Source organism: Nipponia nippon, unplaced genomic scaffold, assembly GCF_047370975.1.
Source record: "Nipponia nippon isolate SJK-2023a ecotype South Korea unplaced genomic scaffold, ASM4737097v1 scaffold_18, whole genome shotgun sequence".
Classification (NCBI taxonomy): Eukaryota; Metazoa; Chordata; class Aves; order Pelecaniformes; family Threskiornithidae; genus Nipponia; species Nipponia nippon.
The window spans coordinates 4,924,833-4,940,009 of record NW_028262334.1 but is presented as its reverse complement, the minus strand read 5'-3'; the positions used below and the strand labels follow the sequence as shown (position 1 = coordinate 4,940,009).

Here is a 15,177-nt window from a genome sequence, read left to right as displayed (position 1 = left end):
CAGTGCAAAATACAAACCAACAGAAAAGATCAAATAGTCTATTTAAAGAGTATTATGGATTTTATTTTTTTTTGTAAGGGCCATGAGCAATTATTTTTGAGCACAGAGATCTTAACCATTCATTTATCCTGAGAATAAAAGTGGGAGAAGGGGAAATGATTGCTTTTTCATTATTTGTCACACTGCCAGGACTGAAATGAAGTCAGAGGACTGCCAGAAGATCTCCTTTGATCCAAATAAGTATCATTCTCATAAACATTTCAAATCTACAGGGAGAAAACCCAAAAACCCAGTCAAATCTCTCCACCATGATTCTAAATATAATATATAAACAACAACAGAAATCGTCTTCTTCTACATATAAGATTTTGCCATTCAAGCTAGGCACAAAAGCTTTTTAAAAAAGATGCCGTTGGGGGGATCCAGAACCGGACCAGAGAAAGCCAAGCTTGAAGATTCGCATCATCAGCCCAACATCATCACTCACAGTGAGTTAGAGACACTAAAAAAAAAAAAAAATAAAAGGAAGAAGATATATATATATATATATATATATATATAGAAAGATTCTACATCAGGAACCAATTTACTTTTGCTGCTCCACAGAGCAATCATGCCCCAGGACCTGCAGCTAAATGGCTGGAGCTCACGTAACTGGAACAGCAAAGGAAGCAGCGGAGAACTTTAATGGCTTATGAAATTCAATTGAAATTGATGGTTGGAAAAGTGAAACATTTAACACCCTGCCAATTTAACGTCAGCGCACGCACGTACACGTACGCACAGACACGTACGTGGACCAAAAAAGGTGGGAGCTCATTTTCCGCTCACTTATGTGTCTGCGACCCCCACAGCGCTCTAGGGAAGGAGACGGCACCCTCATACAGTAACTTAAACAATATATAAATATTTTAACACCTCCAGACCTTTTTCCACTGGAACTTTTAATATAAAATCCATCTTTTGTGAAAATGGCAATACATTATTACAACCTGCCCCGTCCACTTCTCTGAAAGATTAGAAGCCACCTTCTGCATTTCATCTTCAGCTGGAGCAGGAACTCATAAACCGACCCTGCTATTTGAAAAGACATTGAATAAACTGTTTGCAGCTGACATGCTTTTCCAACACGGATCTCTTTTGTTATGAAGCCTCTCTCTGATGAACAATAGAAAAATATTGTTGACAGGGGTGTACTTTTCCATCAACTCAAAAATATCATTCTGCAGAATATTTTCACAGCTCAGCAGAAGGTGGAAAGAAAGACAATATTATGACTACATAAGAAAGAAAAAAAAATTCATTATAATTAGCTTATAGTAGTTTTCTTGTTGGTTTTGGCTTGCTTAAATGAGGTTCTTCACTAGTTAGAGCCCCAGTCTGACTTAGAAAGCCTTCATGCAAAACTCGTGTTAATCAAAGATTAACCTGGGTAAAACATTCGGAATTTGGCCAAAACACTTTAGAACGATGCTTATATTCAAAAGGCATCAACAAGAACCACCGGTAACCTTCACTTTATCACTTTTAACTGTTCCCAGGTGGACGGTCAGTTGCGTGCTTTGGGATGCATCACCCTGACTCGGATGCAAGGAAGGAATTGCCAGGTCCTGGCAAGCATCAGCCCTGTCGTTTATCGAGCGACTCGGGGCACACGGACACTGCTGACTTCCAGAAGGACCCAAACACCGGTAACCACCGCACCATCCATCGTGCCGCAACTGTCATGCCCCGGGGGCAGGCGGGGTACGGTGTTCACGCGGGCACTTCACGCAACCGTAGCGTAATTGAGCTTGCTCCGGTGTGCTGTACCAGTTGATTCATGGGGAGGCTTTGAAGTGCAAATTAATCATTATAACTTTTAATTGAGCTAATGTAAGCATCATATGCTGCTAATTACACAATGCAGGGGGAAAAAAATATTGCAAATGAATTTAACTGCTTAATCTAATCAGGACGGCAAGTTGTGTTTTAATTACAAATTGTTGTGTGGCAGCAAAGCATCTGCTGCAATTCAGCGACTCCGGTCCCAAAGCAAAGCCCTGCTGCGTCTCACTCACATCCTCAGCGTCCAGCTCCGCACACCACAGCCACGGCCTCCCCCAAACGCTGGGCCAAGCCCGTGGCACGGACACAGGTAGCCACAGCCTTGCCTGGGGACAGCGGGTGCATCCCTTCGGCGGCAGTGGGAACATATCCCCTGCACCTGGCTTGCAGAAATGTCCCCCCTGAACAGCTCTCCCCAGAGACTTCTTGCAACAAGTGTTCCTTCAGGACACCTTCGAGCTTGCCACGTTCAAACCCCACCGCTGGTAACCCCTCTTTTAATTGGAATGACCGTTTCAACACACGGAGGCAGAAATCTTTACAATCTTCCTCCAACTCAATGTCTGTCAATTCACATAAGCAAGAATCAAGCAGAGCCTTTGGAGCTTGTTTCCTCTATGTTCTTACAGTTAAGGGGAAAGGAAAAAATAGGAAATGCATGAAAAAATAAAATGAGATTACAAAAAAACCCCACCAGTCCCAGACTTTGTCATCTGAGGTAGTGCCTGGAGCAAGATTTTTACAACCAAATTAAAATCCCTGAATATTGTGGGTTTTAATGGAGACACTGATATAGCCAAGCAGCTATAGCATGGCAATGCACCTGCATAATGCATCACCTTGAGAATGTATTACTGCGAGATATGACACGATGACAACGTTCACCGTCCAACTGTACCTGCGGCAAAGAAAAACATCCACTTGCTGATAACTCTGCTGGTAATTAACTGGAGAGTTTCAGGGAGGAAAGAATACCTCTGAAATGTTATGGCAGATACATGGTATCTAAAAAGCAAAGGCAATCTATTTTTTCTTGTATTAGTTTTTAATTTGATACAGCTTCTATTTGTCAAAAGAAGAAAAAAAAAAAAAGGCCACATAGACTCTGAGCACATTAATGTGCTTTAGATTTTGCCAGTTATCCACATTAAAACAAAAACCTGCAGTATTTTTGGTTTTTCTAAGCACCAGGGGGCTGATTACTGTGAAATGATCTTAGGTTTCTCCCACTAAGTGGACAGATGGATTGCTACTTTTGCAACTTCTTTTTTGCAGCGTTAAATTCAGTTGCTGGCGGGAGTCTCCATTCCAGCGCTCCCCAGCATCCCTTCTCTCCTTGTACTCGCCATCTCGCTTCCCGGTACGGAAGAGGCTCTCTGCATGGCGCAGGGACGTGCATGCACCCGCCGAGCCAAAGGGTGCACCCCACCGTGTCGGCACCGCGAGAGCCCTGCACCTCTCTCGTGCCCACGCTGGGGGAGAGGGAACGGCACAGGCTCACCGGAGCCCCACACCTGGATCTGCGTGCCAAGGGAGATAGTGGTGATCCTTTGGAGAGAAACGCCACCAGCGCTAGCCAGACTGAAAGTGAGACCTCTCCAACATCCCAGTAAACAAGCTGGAATTTAAAGGGTTCTGCAAGGTGACAAGGAAACAAAAAGCATTGCTAGGCAAAACCCATCTCTTTAACTATTTTTAAAAGAGAAATTTTACAAAGTGACAACCGAAACACTTGCTGCCAAACTTCATCCCTGCTACCCTGACGAACTCGGCGAGCCCATTCGCAGTGGTAAGCGACTCACGAACGGCCGCGAACACTTTGGGTCTCCGGCCAGCAGCCATTGCATTCGCAACCTGTCATTCTCACAGGCAAAACACAGCTGGTCTGGAGAAGAACTCGGAAGAAACTCCTTGGCATGCAGGGAAGGGAACTGCTCTTTCAGAAGGTGCTTTTCAGGAGCTGGTCCCCCGAGCGGACACTGCCCGCTGCGCCCGCTGTTGGGCATTGTCCCGCGGCAGCCCAGGGGCTGCAGCCCCTTTAAGACGAGGATGAGAGACAGAAGGAGGAAACACTCAGTTTGATCCGAGGAAGTAAAAAAAAAACCATGAAAAGCAAACTCCCAGCCCCAGGAATGACTAAGCACAGAGCCAGGCAAGGCAGGCACTGGGCTGGCAAAGGCAGCCGCACAGCACACGTTCCCAGATCCGCGCTGGCTCTGAAGGTATGCCGTACAGAAAAGCCATTTCTGGGAAAAAAAACAAACTCAAACCTAAAAATAAGGACCAAATTATTTAGCAAGCCACACAAACTGCCTATTAGTGCTGTTTATAAGCGTCCCCATCTGCCCATATCTCCAGCTGATGCACACATAGCAATATATGGGTCAATAATCGTTTATCTAAAGATATGTGTCAACCCATCTCTCGTTTGCTCTCAGACAAACCTTTTACAATAGCCACTTACTTTAACCCTGAATTATCTGCCTCTGCTCATCTTCAGGGAGAAGCAGCACAGCAGAGAAAGAAGCAGGCAATTCCCTGTGATCTGAAAGCTCACTTTCTAAATCAAATCAATTTTTCTAACGTAATTTGCCTAATCTAAATCACTGACCCATGCATTTTCTCACAATCCTTTGACAAGAGCTGCACCAACTGAAGCAAAGCTAAAACACTTCAACCAGACCAATTCATAGAAGTCTTTAGAGGAATTCTTTAATCGCTGTAATTAATTCTTTAAGTACCACAGTGGGATGCTCTGAATTCAAACCCAGTCCAAGGAGTAATGATTATACTAATGGGAGAAGCTGTGCAGTAAATAAATGCAAGTGCCCTGCTGAAAGAGATCGTTTTCAATAGGAGACTGCCATTCAGGGAGATAACTGTGTTTTGGAGATAATAACTCAGATGATGGAGTCCCACAGACTGGAGTCTGATATGGCAATTCCCAGACCCTGCACACCTAAGCGGGCTGAGCATTTTGACGGATACCCATTAGAGTTGGGGCTGCTTCTGCTCTCAGCCCTTTGCTCAATACGGCCACAGTCCCATCGTGACCACTGCCTCTGACATGGGTCAACGTGGCCGGCTGAAATGGCAGCGAATCAGCCCGGCCATCTGCAGACCCCCTCCCCACCCAACCTTCAACCAGAGCCGAGCATCGGGAGCAGCTGGGAGAGCTGCAATTTATCAGTGGCTTTTTAAGCGCGTTAGACCACAAGCACACAGGAGGGCTGAGGGCTTTTCAGCCATGACCAAAGAAAACCGCTCGTGTTGGACGGGCTCGCTGCTGGGGCGTGCACAGCCTTGCGGGGGACTCTGCACCTTGCAGGCAAGGGCCTTGCACAGGGCACTCGGCCAGGGGACACGGGGAGCCTGGCTGCCGATACACACTTGGACTTGGCCATGAAAGGCACTGCTGGCCACAGGATGGCTAGCAGGGGCTGCCATGCAGCAAGCAAGAAGGCATGGGGACAGAGACCCTAAGGGAGTTTGAGAAACCATCTAAAAGCTTGCTGGTTGGTGTAAGAACCAAAGCAATGACTTCTCTTTGACTTTCCCTTTTTGTTAATTGGCTAAATGCAATAAAGCCTTCTAATGCATTTAATGTGTTGGGCTGCAATATGCTCAGAGAAAGGGAGGAAGATATTTTAACTCTGGATGAGCAGGATGCCTTGGTAAAAAAATAGCTGAAGCTGCACCCAGGAGCTGATGCTCATCAAAGCCTCACATCCCTCGGGGCTTACAGCAGACATCAGTAGTCTCATTATGACCCCAATGGCGTGGCAAATACGGAAGGTTTTGTGGTGAAATAAGGTGCGTGACATGGACGTTCGGGTTTTAAAAGGGCCCATCTGAAGAACAGCTCCTCAGTGGAGTCCCTGAAAAGACGCCCCCCATCCCCGTGGGCTGCCCAGCTCCATCACACCAGGGAGGCGATGGGTGGGCACCACGGGCTGGGCTCTGCTCTGTAGGACAGTCTTTGATTTTAGCAATAAAGAACATTAACTCCATCTCTTCATTTCTGCTTAGGACTTCCCATAACAGTTTTAACAGCACTTGTGCAAATCCAACTTGGCAAAAGAAACAAGTGTTAATTCAGCCCTGTCCTTCCTCCCCGAAGTGATGGCGCTCAGCCCTGCAATGCCAACGCTGGGGCAGCCCGAGAGAGCCCTGACGCCCGTCCACACACCCCAGCAGCACCCAGGGGTTGGAGATGCCAAGCAGCTCAGCCGCCAGAACAAGCCAGGGCTGAGACACGGAGGAGGAGACGGTGCCCGACCAGTGCTTAGTGCACAGTGGCCAACGGACTGGCCACACCACCTCGGCAGCCTCCCATCTGAGCAGAGCCTCACTCCTCAAAGAGCAGCACAAAAATTAAAAAAAAAATAAAAAAAATTAAAAATCAGCTGTTTTCCAAAAAATAACCCCAGAGCCCAGCTTCACCCAAGACCTCTGCTCTCCCTACCAGCAGGGCCTTAGGCATGGGACTGCTGCCCCGGGCCCCTCCTGGGGACGATGGGAGAGCACGGACCACTTCGATGGTGCCTGCTCTCTTCTCTGAAGCCCTTTGAGATCTACAGATGGAAGAACGATGAATGATTAATATTTGAAAAGAAAAAAAAAAAGCCTCAACTGCAATAAAATTCATGCTATCTTCTGGTTTTCTCTTGCTTTTTTCTCTCTTTTAATGGAGTTTAGCCTTTTTTGCACCAATACTCATATGCTAATAACTTTCAGTGGGCTACTCCTAAGCGAAAGACAGGAAATGAGTAACGGAGCTGCATTTAAAAAAAAAGAAAAAAAGAGGAGGAAACCTTTGTATATTAATTCTCGTAGCTGTCAGAGATGAGGATTTAATAATGTTAGTAACTAAGCTACTCCATTATTTCCAAACACCTTGGAAGAGAACGTCTTAGTGGGAGATGAATTAGATAGTGTGACTGTAACTGCCTTCTGAGTATCTTCAGAGCATAATCTATGGCTCATCACCACATGCATTTCAAGTCCTTGCCCTTTATTCTCCAAATAACCTCCAACTGTAAATGTATTTACATGCCAGGCTCAGCTCCTTCTTTCGGCGCATTTCCCACTCGCTGTTTAAGCATTTGTCCCTGTTCTGCAGATTTGCCTGAGTTTGGCTTTGGATGGGTGATAAGGATGGGAAGTTGTGGATTCGGGTCATCCAATAAACGACGGAACGAAGCAGAGAAGAAAAAACGTAGGCGGAATACGGGAGAGGTCTAATAGGCTGTGAAACGCTCTGCCAAAGGAAGCAGCAGAAGTCCTGCTGCCTGCATCTCTGAAAACCAGCCACGCTCTGGAACAGACTGTACCGAACAACCGACGGAGACGGGAAAGGCAGCTTATTCGCCAACTTTTCCAGCTCTAATTCTCGTGATTTGGGGATGGCTGAGGCACGCTGGCCTTCGAGATTGCCCTGACAGACCTTCCTCTGCTTCCAGTGAGCTTTTACCATCCTCTCTCGATGCCTCTGTTGCAACGTTTTAAAAGCCTGTTTCATTGTGCGGGTCTGCGTTGTGTCCTTCTTGCACTCAGTGAAAGACAATCAGACCTTCTGCATTTATCGGTCCTCTACCCCCGGCTCTCTAAGTGCCTTTCAAAACCACCAGTGACATTTCAGACTGCCGTAGCCCCGCAGGGTCAGGGCCAGAGGCACCGAGGGCTGATGGCTGTTGCCTCTCGCCACACCGGGCCCTCGCACCGGCCGGGGACTTGCCCCACGCACACATCCAGACCAGCTCCTTCCAAAACTCATTTTGGACTTGCTCCTTTTTCTACCAAAAATAGGGGTACCAAAGACAGTCACCAGCTACCGACTATTTGCTGAGTTTCTAATTACTGCTCGTTGCATAGAAACCTGCTCCATCTGCTCAAGGGTTCCCTTTTACGGTGCATGGACTCTGTCTTTTTTTGGTGCGAGTTTCATCTTTTTTTTGAGCTACAGCATAAATGTTTGTTTCAAGAGCTGCAGCATCCATTAAGCAGCCCTCCTTCCCCATCGTGGCAAAGGTCTGGCTGCTAAGCAAAAGCTGTGGCTAATTGACAACAACTCCAAAACTGAGATATAAAATAGTTGCGTCTGTCACTCATGCAAACAGCTGGCTTCGGCAGCCCAACTGCTAAATAATGTAAATTTTTTCTGACTCGGGGAAGATCCTTTATGAAAGGAATGAAAGTCTCCGGTGCTACAGAGCCATGCCCTGATCATTCCTGCATCTTAAAAATCTAATATCGCTCATAAAATTTGTAAGTAACATAAACCTTGTTCCTTCCACTACTCTCCCCATCAGAAAAACTGGATTTAAATCACCTGCTGGTAGGTTTATTACAGGGCCCACAAGCAGATAAGGTCCTGTGCACCAGCCCTCTGCACTTAACGGAAAATAAATCTCTGCTTTGCCATCTGTTTTTGAGATGTTCCCATACAAGCAAAACAAAAAAACCCAAAGATATCTGCACCTCTAATTTAATTTTCTGAAGGATTTCTTGGGTAACGAGGATGACATTTCCCCCCTCTCTAGCAGAAATGCTGTCCCTCCCCAGGCCGATCCCCCTGGAGCTCCCTCGGCAGCTGACCAAACCCTCCCAACGCTGTGTATTTAGGGTACGGTGTCACCCCTGTACAGGTAAACGGGCTCAGGATAGGGACACCTGCTTGGCCAGAGGCACCATCTCCCACACCACCCATGGGGTGGTCCCGGTGGGAACACCATCTCTGGAGCCTCCCGAGCCCCTCGGCTTGGCCAGAATAAGGATTTCAGTCCCTGCTTCTCCATTTAGCCCCAGTTTGAATTGCATCCGTGGGGTTTTTCCAGCATTTCTTTCCATCTAGGGCAGCTTTGTGGCACTATCATTGCTGTTAAGCTAGGGCTGCCTAACACAGGTGGTTTTACACCGTCTTCTCCCCGTAATCATACCTCTGGTCCCTGCACAGTCTTTAACCCGAGGGCAGCACTATGCCCTGGGACAGGAGGACATGGCCATGCAACAGCAGAGCCCCAAGCCCCCTTCTCCCCAAGATTTAGCATCTTTCTCACTAGAAGCCCGTCCTTGTGCCATTGCAGGTCTCCTCCTCCACCGTGGGGGAAGTGATGGGGCAGAGCGGCTCTCGAGGGCCAGCTGGTGCAGGCACAGCGAGATGAGCAGAGCTGGTTTACACGCAGTTTCCAATTAGTCTACTCAGCAGATGGCAGCCTCGTGGAAACCCCTCTGTTCCTGGCTATCCCTCACCCCCTCAGGGCACTCCTTTGCTTCACCCCTGACTACCACCATCACCAAAAAAAAAATTCAGAAAAAACAGAGTTAAAATCAAATGCTACACTTCATTTTTCTCTCCTTGCCTGAAGTTGCGAGAGACAAGATAGGACGTAATCGCCACTTTTAAAATCATCTCCTATGACAGGCAAATTGATCAAGTGGGGAGGCTGGGCTGCTTTTGAACTTGAACAAACTGATTTTCCATGAAAGATGGTGTTTACATTGCCTCTCAATAGCCTGCTGAAATATGCATACCTCTTGCCATTTCATCACCAAAATTTGGGAAGAAAGAGCGTTTCGTGGGGGGAAAAAAAAAAGAAAAAAAAGAAAAAAGAAAGTGTGCTGGAAACTAGAGCACATCATAAATTCATGAAGCTTTCTGAATGCTGTCAGAAACAAACACATTTATGTAAACAAAGAAAAGCTGAAAGTGTGCTGCAAGAGAATTTTTGGATAGCATCGAAGAAACGTTAATATTTACATTGCATCTGAGACTGAAGTCCATCGTGCAAAGTACCGTGCAAATAGCGAAGTCCTTCCCCATTGAATTTACCCACCGCAGACACTCCCAGCAGCACTTGCTTTACTTCCCATTGCAGCACTCTACGTCACGGAGGGGAATGGGAATACCCAGGGAAAGCAGACGCCAAGAAATCCCCATCCAGCCCTGTAAGCTATCTCAGAGGACCTCTTTGCTTGTCATTTCTGCCTGCCCATCCTCACGTGGGAACAGCTTCCTCTGAAATGCCAGCTGGGAAACTCCCGACAGCATAAAATCGAAGCATCTTCCACGACATCTAGAGCACCACATGGTAACTCGCACTCCCCAGCCTCCGTGGCACTTTTGACAGCCGTAGTCAGGAAAGCATCTCTGCTCCCACCACGTGCCAGCGCATCAGCTGAGCCACTGACAGGGGTAAGTGCTAATGCTGTGCCAACAAATCAAGTCACCGCTTGTCATTAACAAACATTAGTTATATTTAGGCGGGGGGAGAAAGGGGAATCAAGTTCAGTGAATTTAATTTATTGAGCTGACAGTATTTATTTCAGTGGGATGGCTTCTCATTCAGTGGGATGTTTATTAAGGCCAGAAGACTTTAGTTCCACTTGCTTCCCACAGAGCATAGGAGATTGCCACCTCCCCTTTGCTCTCTGGTCGCACGTCCGAGATAGGACAGGTTGGCAGCCACCTGCATGAGCGAGATGCATCGCTCAGTGAAGCCACCTCTCCATCACGGCAGAACTCGTGCTTCGTATCAGCTTCAACCACTGAGGTTCAGGAAGAGCAGCACCTTGAGTTGTCACAACCCAACACTACGAGTAACGATACCCTATGCTTCCTCCACCTTTCAGCAAAGGGACCCTCCTGGGATCGCCACCAGCACGGGTCTCCTGAGCAGCCTGGCTTCCAAGCACATTTCTGAGGAGCTATGGAGAAGGGCAGGAGGAACCTGGGTCACGGTGGGGTCTCCAGGGTGGAAATCTGCATCCCATAGGCACAAATGGCAAAACCCTATGTAGCCTAAAACGCTACGTAGCCCAAATCCCTGCCACACTTGGCAGTGCACAGGCTCCGCTCTGCAGGCTCTTTGAAACAAGACAGTCATTGCCCAGAGATGCTGTGCACACCAGACATCTGCCCGGGCTCAAAGAGTAACCAAATCCATGATGGCAAACCCATCACAGCAATTAAATAAATGGATGCCATCTCTGGCTCAGGAATGCATCCCTGATCCAAAAATCCTGCCTGAGACACAAACCATGTCCGGGTCTCGGCAACCCTCTGCTCTGACCTCCTACAGCCACTCCCGGGTTCGTACCTTCCTCGCCACGCTAAGCTGCTTTAAACACGGAGATAATAGGGCTTGGAGTGAGATTCTTGAAGCACCTCTCATTCCCAGTAATAAAATACAGCAAATTAATTGCACTTTATTGATTTTTTTTTTTTTAATGTAACTATTTTGGCATTCAAACCTCAAGAGACCCTATTGATCAGCCAAAGAGTTACATGTCAGTGAAGGGAGCTTTGCGACCAAGCCTGACAAATCAAACAAAATAATCAAAACCCAAAACCAGGGAGTGATGTGGACTTCCCCATTTCAAATATACAACGGAGGCTGCAGCATCAGCGACAGGATATTTTTGAAGTGAAAAATGCAGCGCAGGGCAAGTCACACAGTTGCCTCCTGCATTCCCAGAGAGCCCAACGCCGATCACGGTGGTGATGCATAAATCCAGAGCAGCTTCACTGACTTTAGAGGAGCTGCTCTAGATTTACACTGATGGGAAGTAAAATCAGAATATCTGAAATATATTGCTCTAATGGATGCTGGAGCAAGAGGCAGTATAACAACTTCAGATTTCTCCCCCCACCACGCTATCCCCCAAACCACATCAGTTTGGACGGCCATTGCATAAAATGTTGAAATCATTTCCCCACATTACTGGGGAAAATAACCTACATTTCAACAGTTTGTATGATCACATTCTGCAAACCTATTGTACAGCAGATAATACAGGTCTTTCATTTTTGTTCCTGAAGAGCCTCTGCATAAAAAGTGCCTCCATATTATGTAGAGCGATACAGGGACACATAATAAAACACGCATAATGTCTCTCCGCCCACACCTCCCTGCAGCCAGAGTCTAAAAGCAATTCGCAGGTCCTTCCTCACGCAGGGATCACGACAGCCCAAGTGCATTTTACAGGGGCTGAAGGAGTCGGTTTGTTCAATGAGCTTTGCACGCCCCGTCCCCACGCTGCCGTACCCCCCGCTGTCAGCAGCCAGCCCCGCGATCCCACGCCGGCTCCAGGGCGCACGGCGCTGCCCACGCGCAAGGCAGGGGAGCGAGCCGGTGAGATGGCATCAGGCAGGAAAACAAAACATTCAGGTAATTCATCCAGGTCATTCACAGGATACCTATTCATATAACCTCAGAGACAGCTCGGCCGCCGCCAGCAAGGAAGGCGGCCAAAAACCCTGCCTAGATGCCAGCAACAAATGGGGGCCTGCTGCCAGCAAGAGACATCCTCGAGCTCGGCGTGAGCGGCCTTTGGCTGCCAAACACACACGCACACCCTCTGCTCGCAGCCGCGCGCGCGCCAGCAGCCAGGCCGCCAGAGACCCGGGGACAGGAGAGTGATCTCTTAATTGGACCTTCACAAATCTGTTTAGGGGACCTGCCTGACAGGTGAACAAATGCCACCCACTTTGAAGAGGCTGGAGGAACCCAGCCCGGCGCACCTCCGGTCCCCGAAACGCAGCCTGCCCAGAGCCAGCCCTGGCAAGGGGGAAGGGAGCAACGGCAAATAAAGAGAGAAAAATGGCAAGTGCCCAACACGACCGTCTGTGTGAGCTGGGAGCTTTGCAGAGATGGCAGCACCGCGGCATGGCTCACGCAGGTGTCTCTCCCGTCTGCAACAACCCAAACCAAGATGTGGTTCGTTAACCCCTGTAATCCAGAAGAGAAAGGCGACTTGGAGCCCAGCGAGCCGCAGCAAGGTCAGCGCAGCCCCGGCGGGAGGCATTCCCGGGCACTGCCGCCACTCGCCTCTTTTGGAAGAGGCTTCCCCAGATCCCAAACCCCCTCTCCACACGCAGCCGTTGCTGTGGTCCACGCCAGGGGTGGGACAGGGCAGGGGCAGCGCTCCGCTACGAAAGCAAAGGGGTGCTACAGGCTAGAGAGGAGAAAGAGGCGCAGGCTGGGGACGGATTCGTTATTCACAGCTTGAGCTGAAAGCGCACTGCAAGTTTCTGATGCGCACATTGTGCAGGGAGGCATTGAGAGAGCAGGGGAGAGGGATGGGTACGACGGTAGGTTTGCAGCCACAAACTGTTTCGAAGTGGGTTTCCATATGTTTAAGCACTCTGAGCACTGGAAGAATTACACCCACAGCCCAATCTCACCATGGTAGCTACCCACACAGGAGGAGATGGGAGGGGGGAATATCAGAGAAAAGATTATCATTAATGTGTCAAAGCAATAAAAAAAAATAAAAAATAAAAAAAAAAACAAAACCAGAAAACCTGCTCCTTTGCTGCTCTTGGCTCTCTCCTCAAATGAAAGGAGAGCTTCACCAAGCGCAGGGCATCGTGCTGGCAACAGAAAGCCATCGCTCGGCCGGGGCAGTACTGACCCGCAGGCAGCCCGCACTCTGAGTCCCGTGCTCAGTGCCTTGCTCCCCACGACCTGCACCCCACTTTCTGTGCCCGGCACCCGAAACCTTGCACCCCACGCTCGGCACCCCGCTCCCCATGTCCTGCTCAACAGGATTTCCAAGTGCCGCCATGGCTGCACATACCCCGGGGGAAGGAGGGAGCTGGAGGGCAGGGGCGAGCAGGGCTTTTTAGGGCAAGCAGAGCAAGGACCCCCTTCTGTCCATCATGTCTGTGTGTCCCCCCCTTCCTCCCAAATCGTTCCTGCTGTCCCTGCAGGGACCTTTCCTGAAACGCTTCCCTGCCACAACACATTCCCTGTGCCCTCCCCAGGAGCGACAGCTGCTGCTTTCACCCCTCCCATGGATCGCTCCTTTTTCACCTAAAATCCTTGCGTTTTGGCGTATCCCTAAAGCCCCGGTGAAGTTTCCCCAGCAGCCCAGGCTCCACGCTACGGCCAAACGCGAGCACCGTCCCGAGCAGCAGTAAAGGCAAACGAATCGCTGAGTAACTTCAGCACCGATGGGCCTTAATTAATTTGCTTTTAACAACCCCTATTTATTAAGAACAACATCTGCCAGGGAGCTCACACGAGCAAGCAGAGAAAAACGTGCCAGGAGAGAAGTCTTACAAAAGACTTTCCCAGGGGCAGCGCTCCGGCTTGCCGGCCTGGGGCTGAGCCTTTCCCCGGCAAACACCCGCAACTGGGACCCAAAAGGCTGCTCCCGAGTTCAGCTGGGGGGGGGGAAAAAAAGAAAAAGAAAAGAAAAAAGAGAGAGATGCTGGGAGCCGCGCTCTCTCAAGCCGCAGGCGTGCTGCCTGGCAGCTGGCCGCAATTAGGAAATCCCACCTCACCTCACCTAAGGGCCTGATCCTGCTCCCCGCCAGCCGGGGGAAACCCACTCCGCTTAAAACAAAGCGCAGGAAAGGCGACACCAGCGTTATTTTACCGAAGAGATTTAACTCCCGGGCATCTTCCCCCCCCCCCCCCCCACCCCCGAGCGCAGCCCGCGGCGGCGAGGAGCAGCGGCGGAGCGGGGGTCGGCAGCCCCGCGGGAGCCCCAGCCCCCGGCCGCTCCCCGGCCCCCAGCGCTCCGGGAAGCCCAAACTTTTCCTTTTTCCCCCCCAAGCCGGCAGCGGCCGAAGCCGCGGGGCAGCCCCCGCGCAGGGGGGCCGGGAGCCCGCGACACGCGTGGGGGGGGACACGGGGAGGCGACCGTGGACGCAGCGGGGGGGCTGTCGCGATAGAGATGGACGGGGACAACTTTGTGAGCCCAAGAGAGGGGTGCGTGGGTGCGGGTGCCGCATCCGCGAGGCGCAGGGCAGCGCCGAGCGCCCGGGGGGGCCCCGCGGCCACGTCGGCGGGAGGGCTGGGAAGAGGGAAAGGCATAAAGTAAAAACAAGGGGGGGGGGAATAAAATCAATAAAAAGAGTTAAAAAAAACTCAAACAAACAGGAGCACGGGGTCGGGGTCGCGGAGCTGGGGGTTACCTCGGCACAGGAGCAGCAGCGGCGCCAGGAGCAGCGCGGGGCCCCGGGAGAGCATCCTCTTTGTTCCATGCCCAGAAGTAGTCATGGTGCTGATTTATTTGGAGAGGGGCGGCTGAACGGGGCGGGGGGGCCGGGGTGTCGCGGCGGAGCCGGTAACCACTCCCCCCGCGCCCGCCCGCTCCCCTCCGCTGCGCGGCTCCCTCCGCCCGCCCGGCGGCGGGGCCGGGCGCCCCGCGGGGGGGGGGGGGGTCCCCGCCGGCCCCGCTTCACGGCCGCCCCCGCCGCATCGCCGCCCCGGGGGGCAGCCGCCGCCGCCGCCCCCGCCCGCCGCCGCCGCGGCTGCAGCAGCAGCGCTCCCCCGGGGCAGCCGGGCGCTGTGCCGGGGGCTGCGGCGGCGCGGACGGACAGACGGACGGGCGAGCCGG

The 15,177-nt window shown here is 50.6% G+C and overlaps 1 protein-coding gene across 2 annotated transcripts in view; it reads right to left on the bottom strand.

Moving 5' to 3' along the window:
* The window catches only part of TMEM132B (transmembrane protein 132B), a 257,005-nt gene extending 242,119 nt beyond the window's left edge, over positions 1 to 14,886 (bottom strand). The window contains exon 1 of one of the 2 annotated variants that reach the window (XM_087754474.1): positions 14,753 to 14,886. In XM_087754474.1, the coding sequence (XP_087610600.1) occupies positions 14,753 to 14,837 (85 nt within the window). In that variant the 5' untranslated portion in view covers positions 14,838 to 14,886. The remainder of the gene's footprint in view (positions 1 to 14,752) is intronic. The other variant, XM_087754475.1, reaches the window with a different exon arrangement.
* Positions 14,887 to 15,177: the final 291 nt, after the last annotated feature.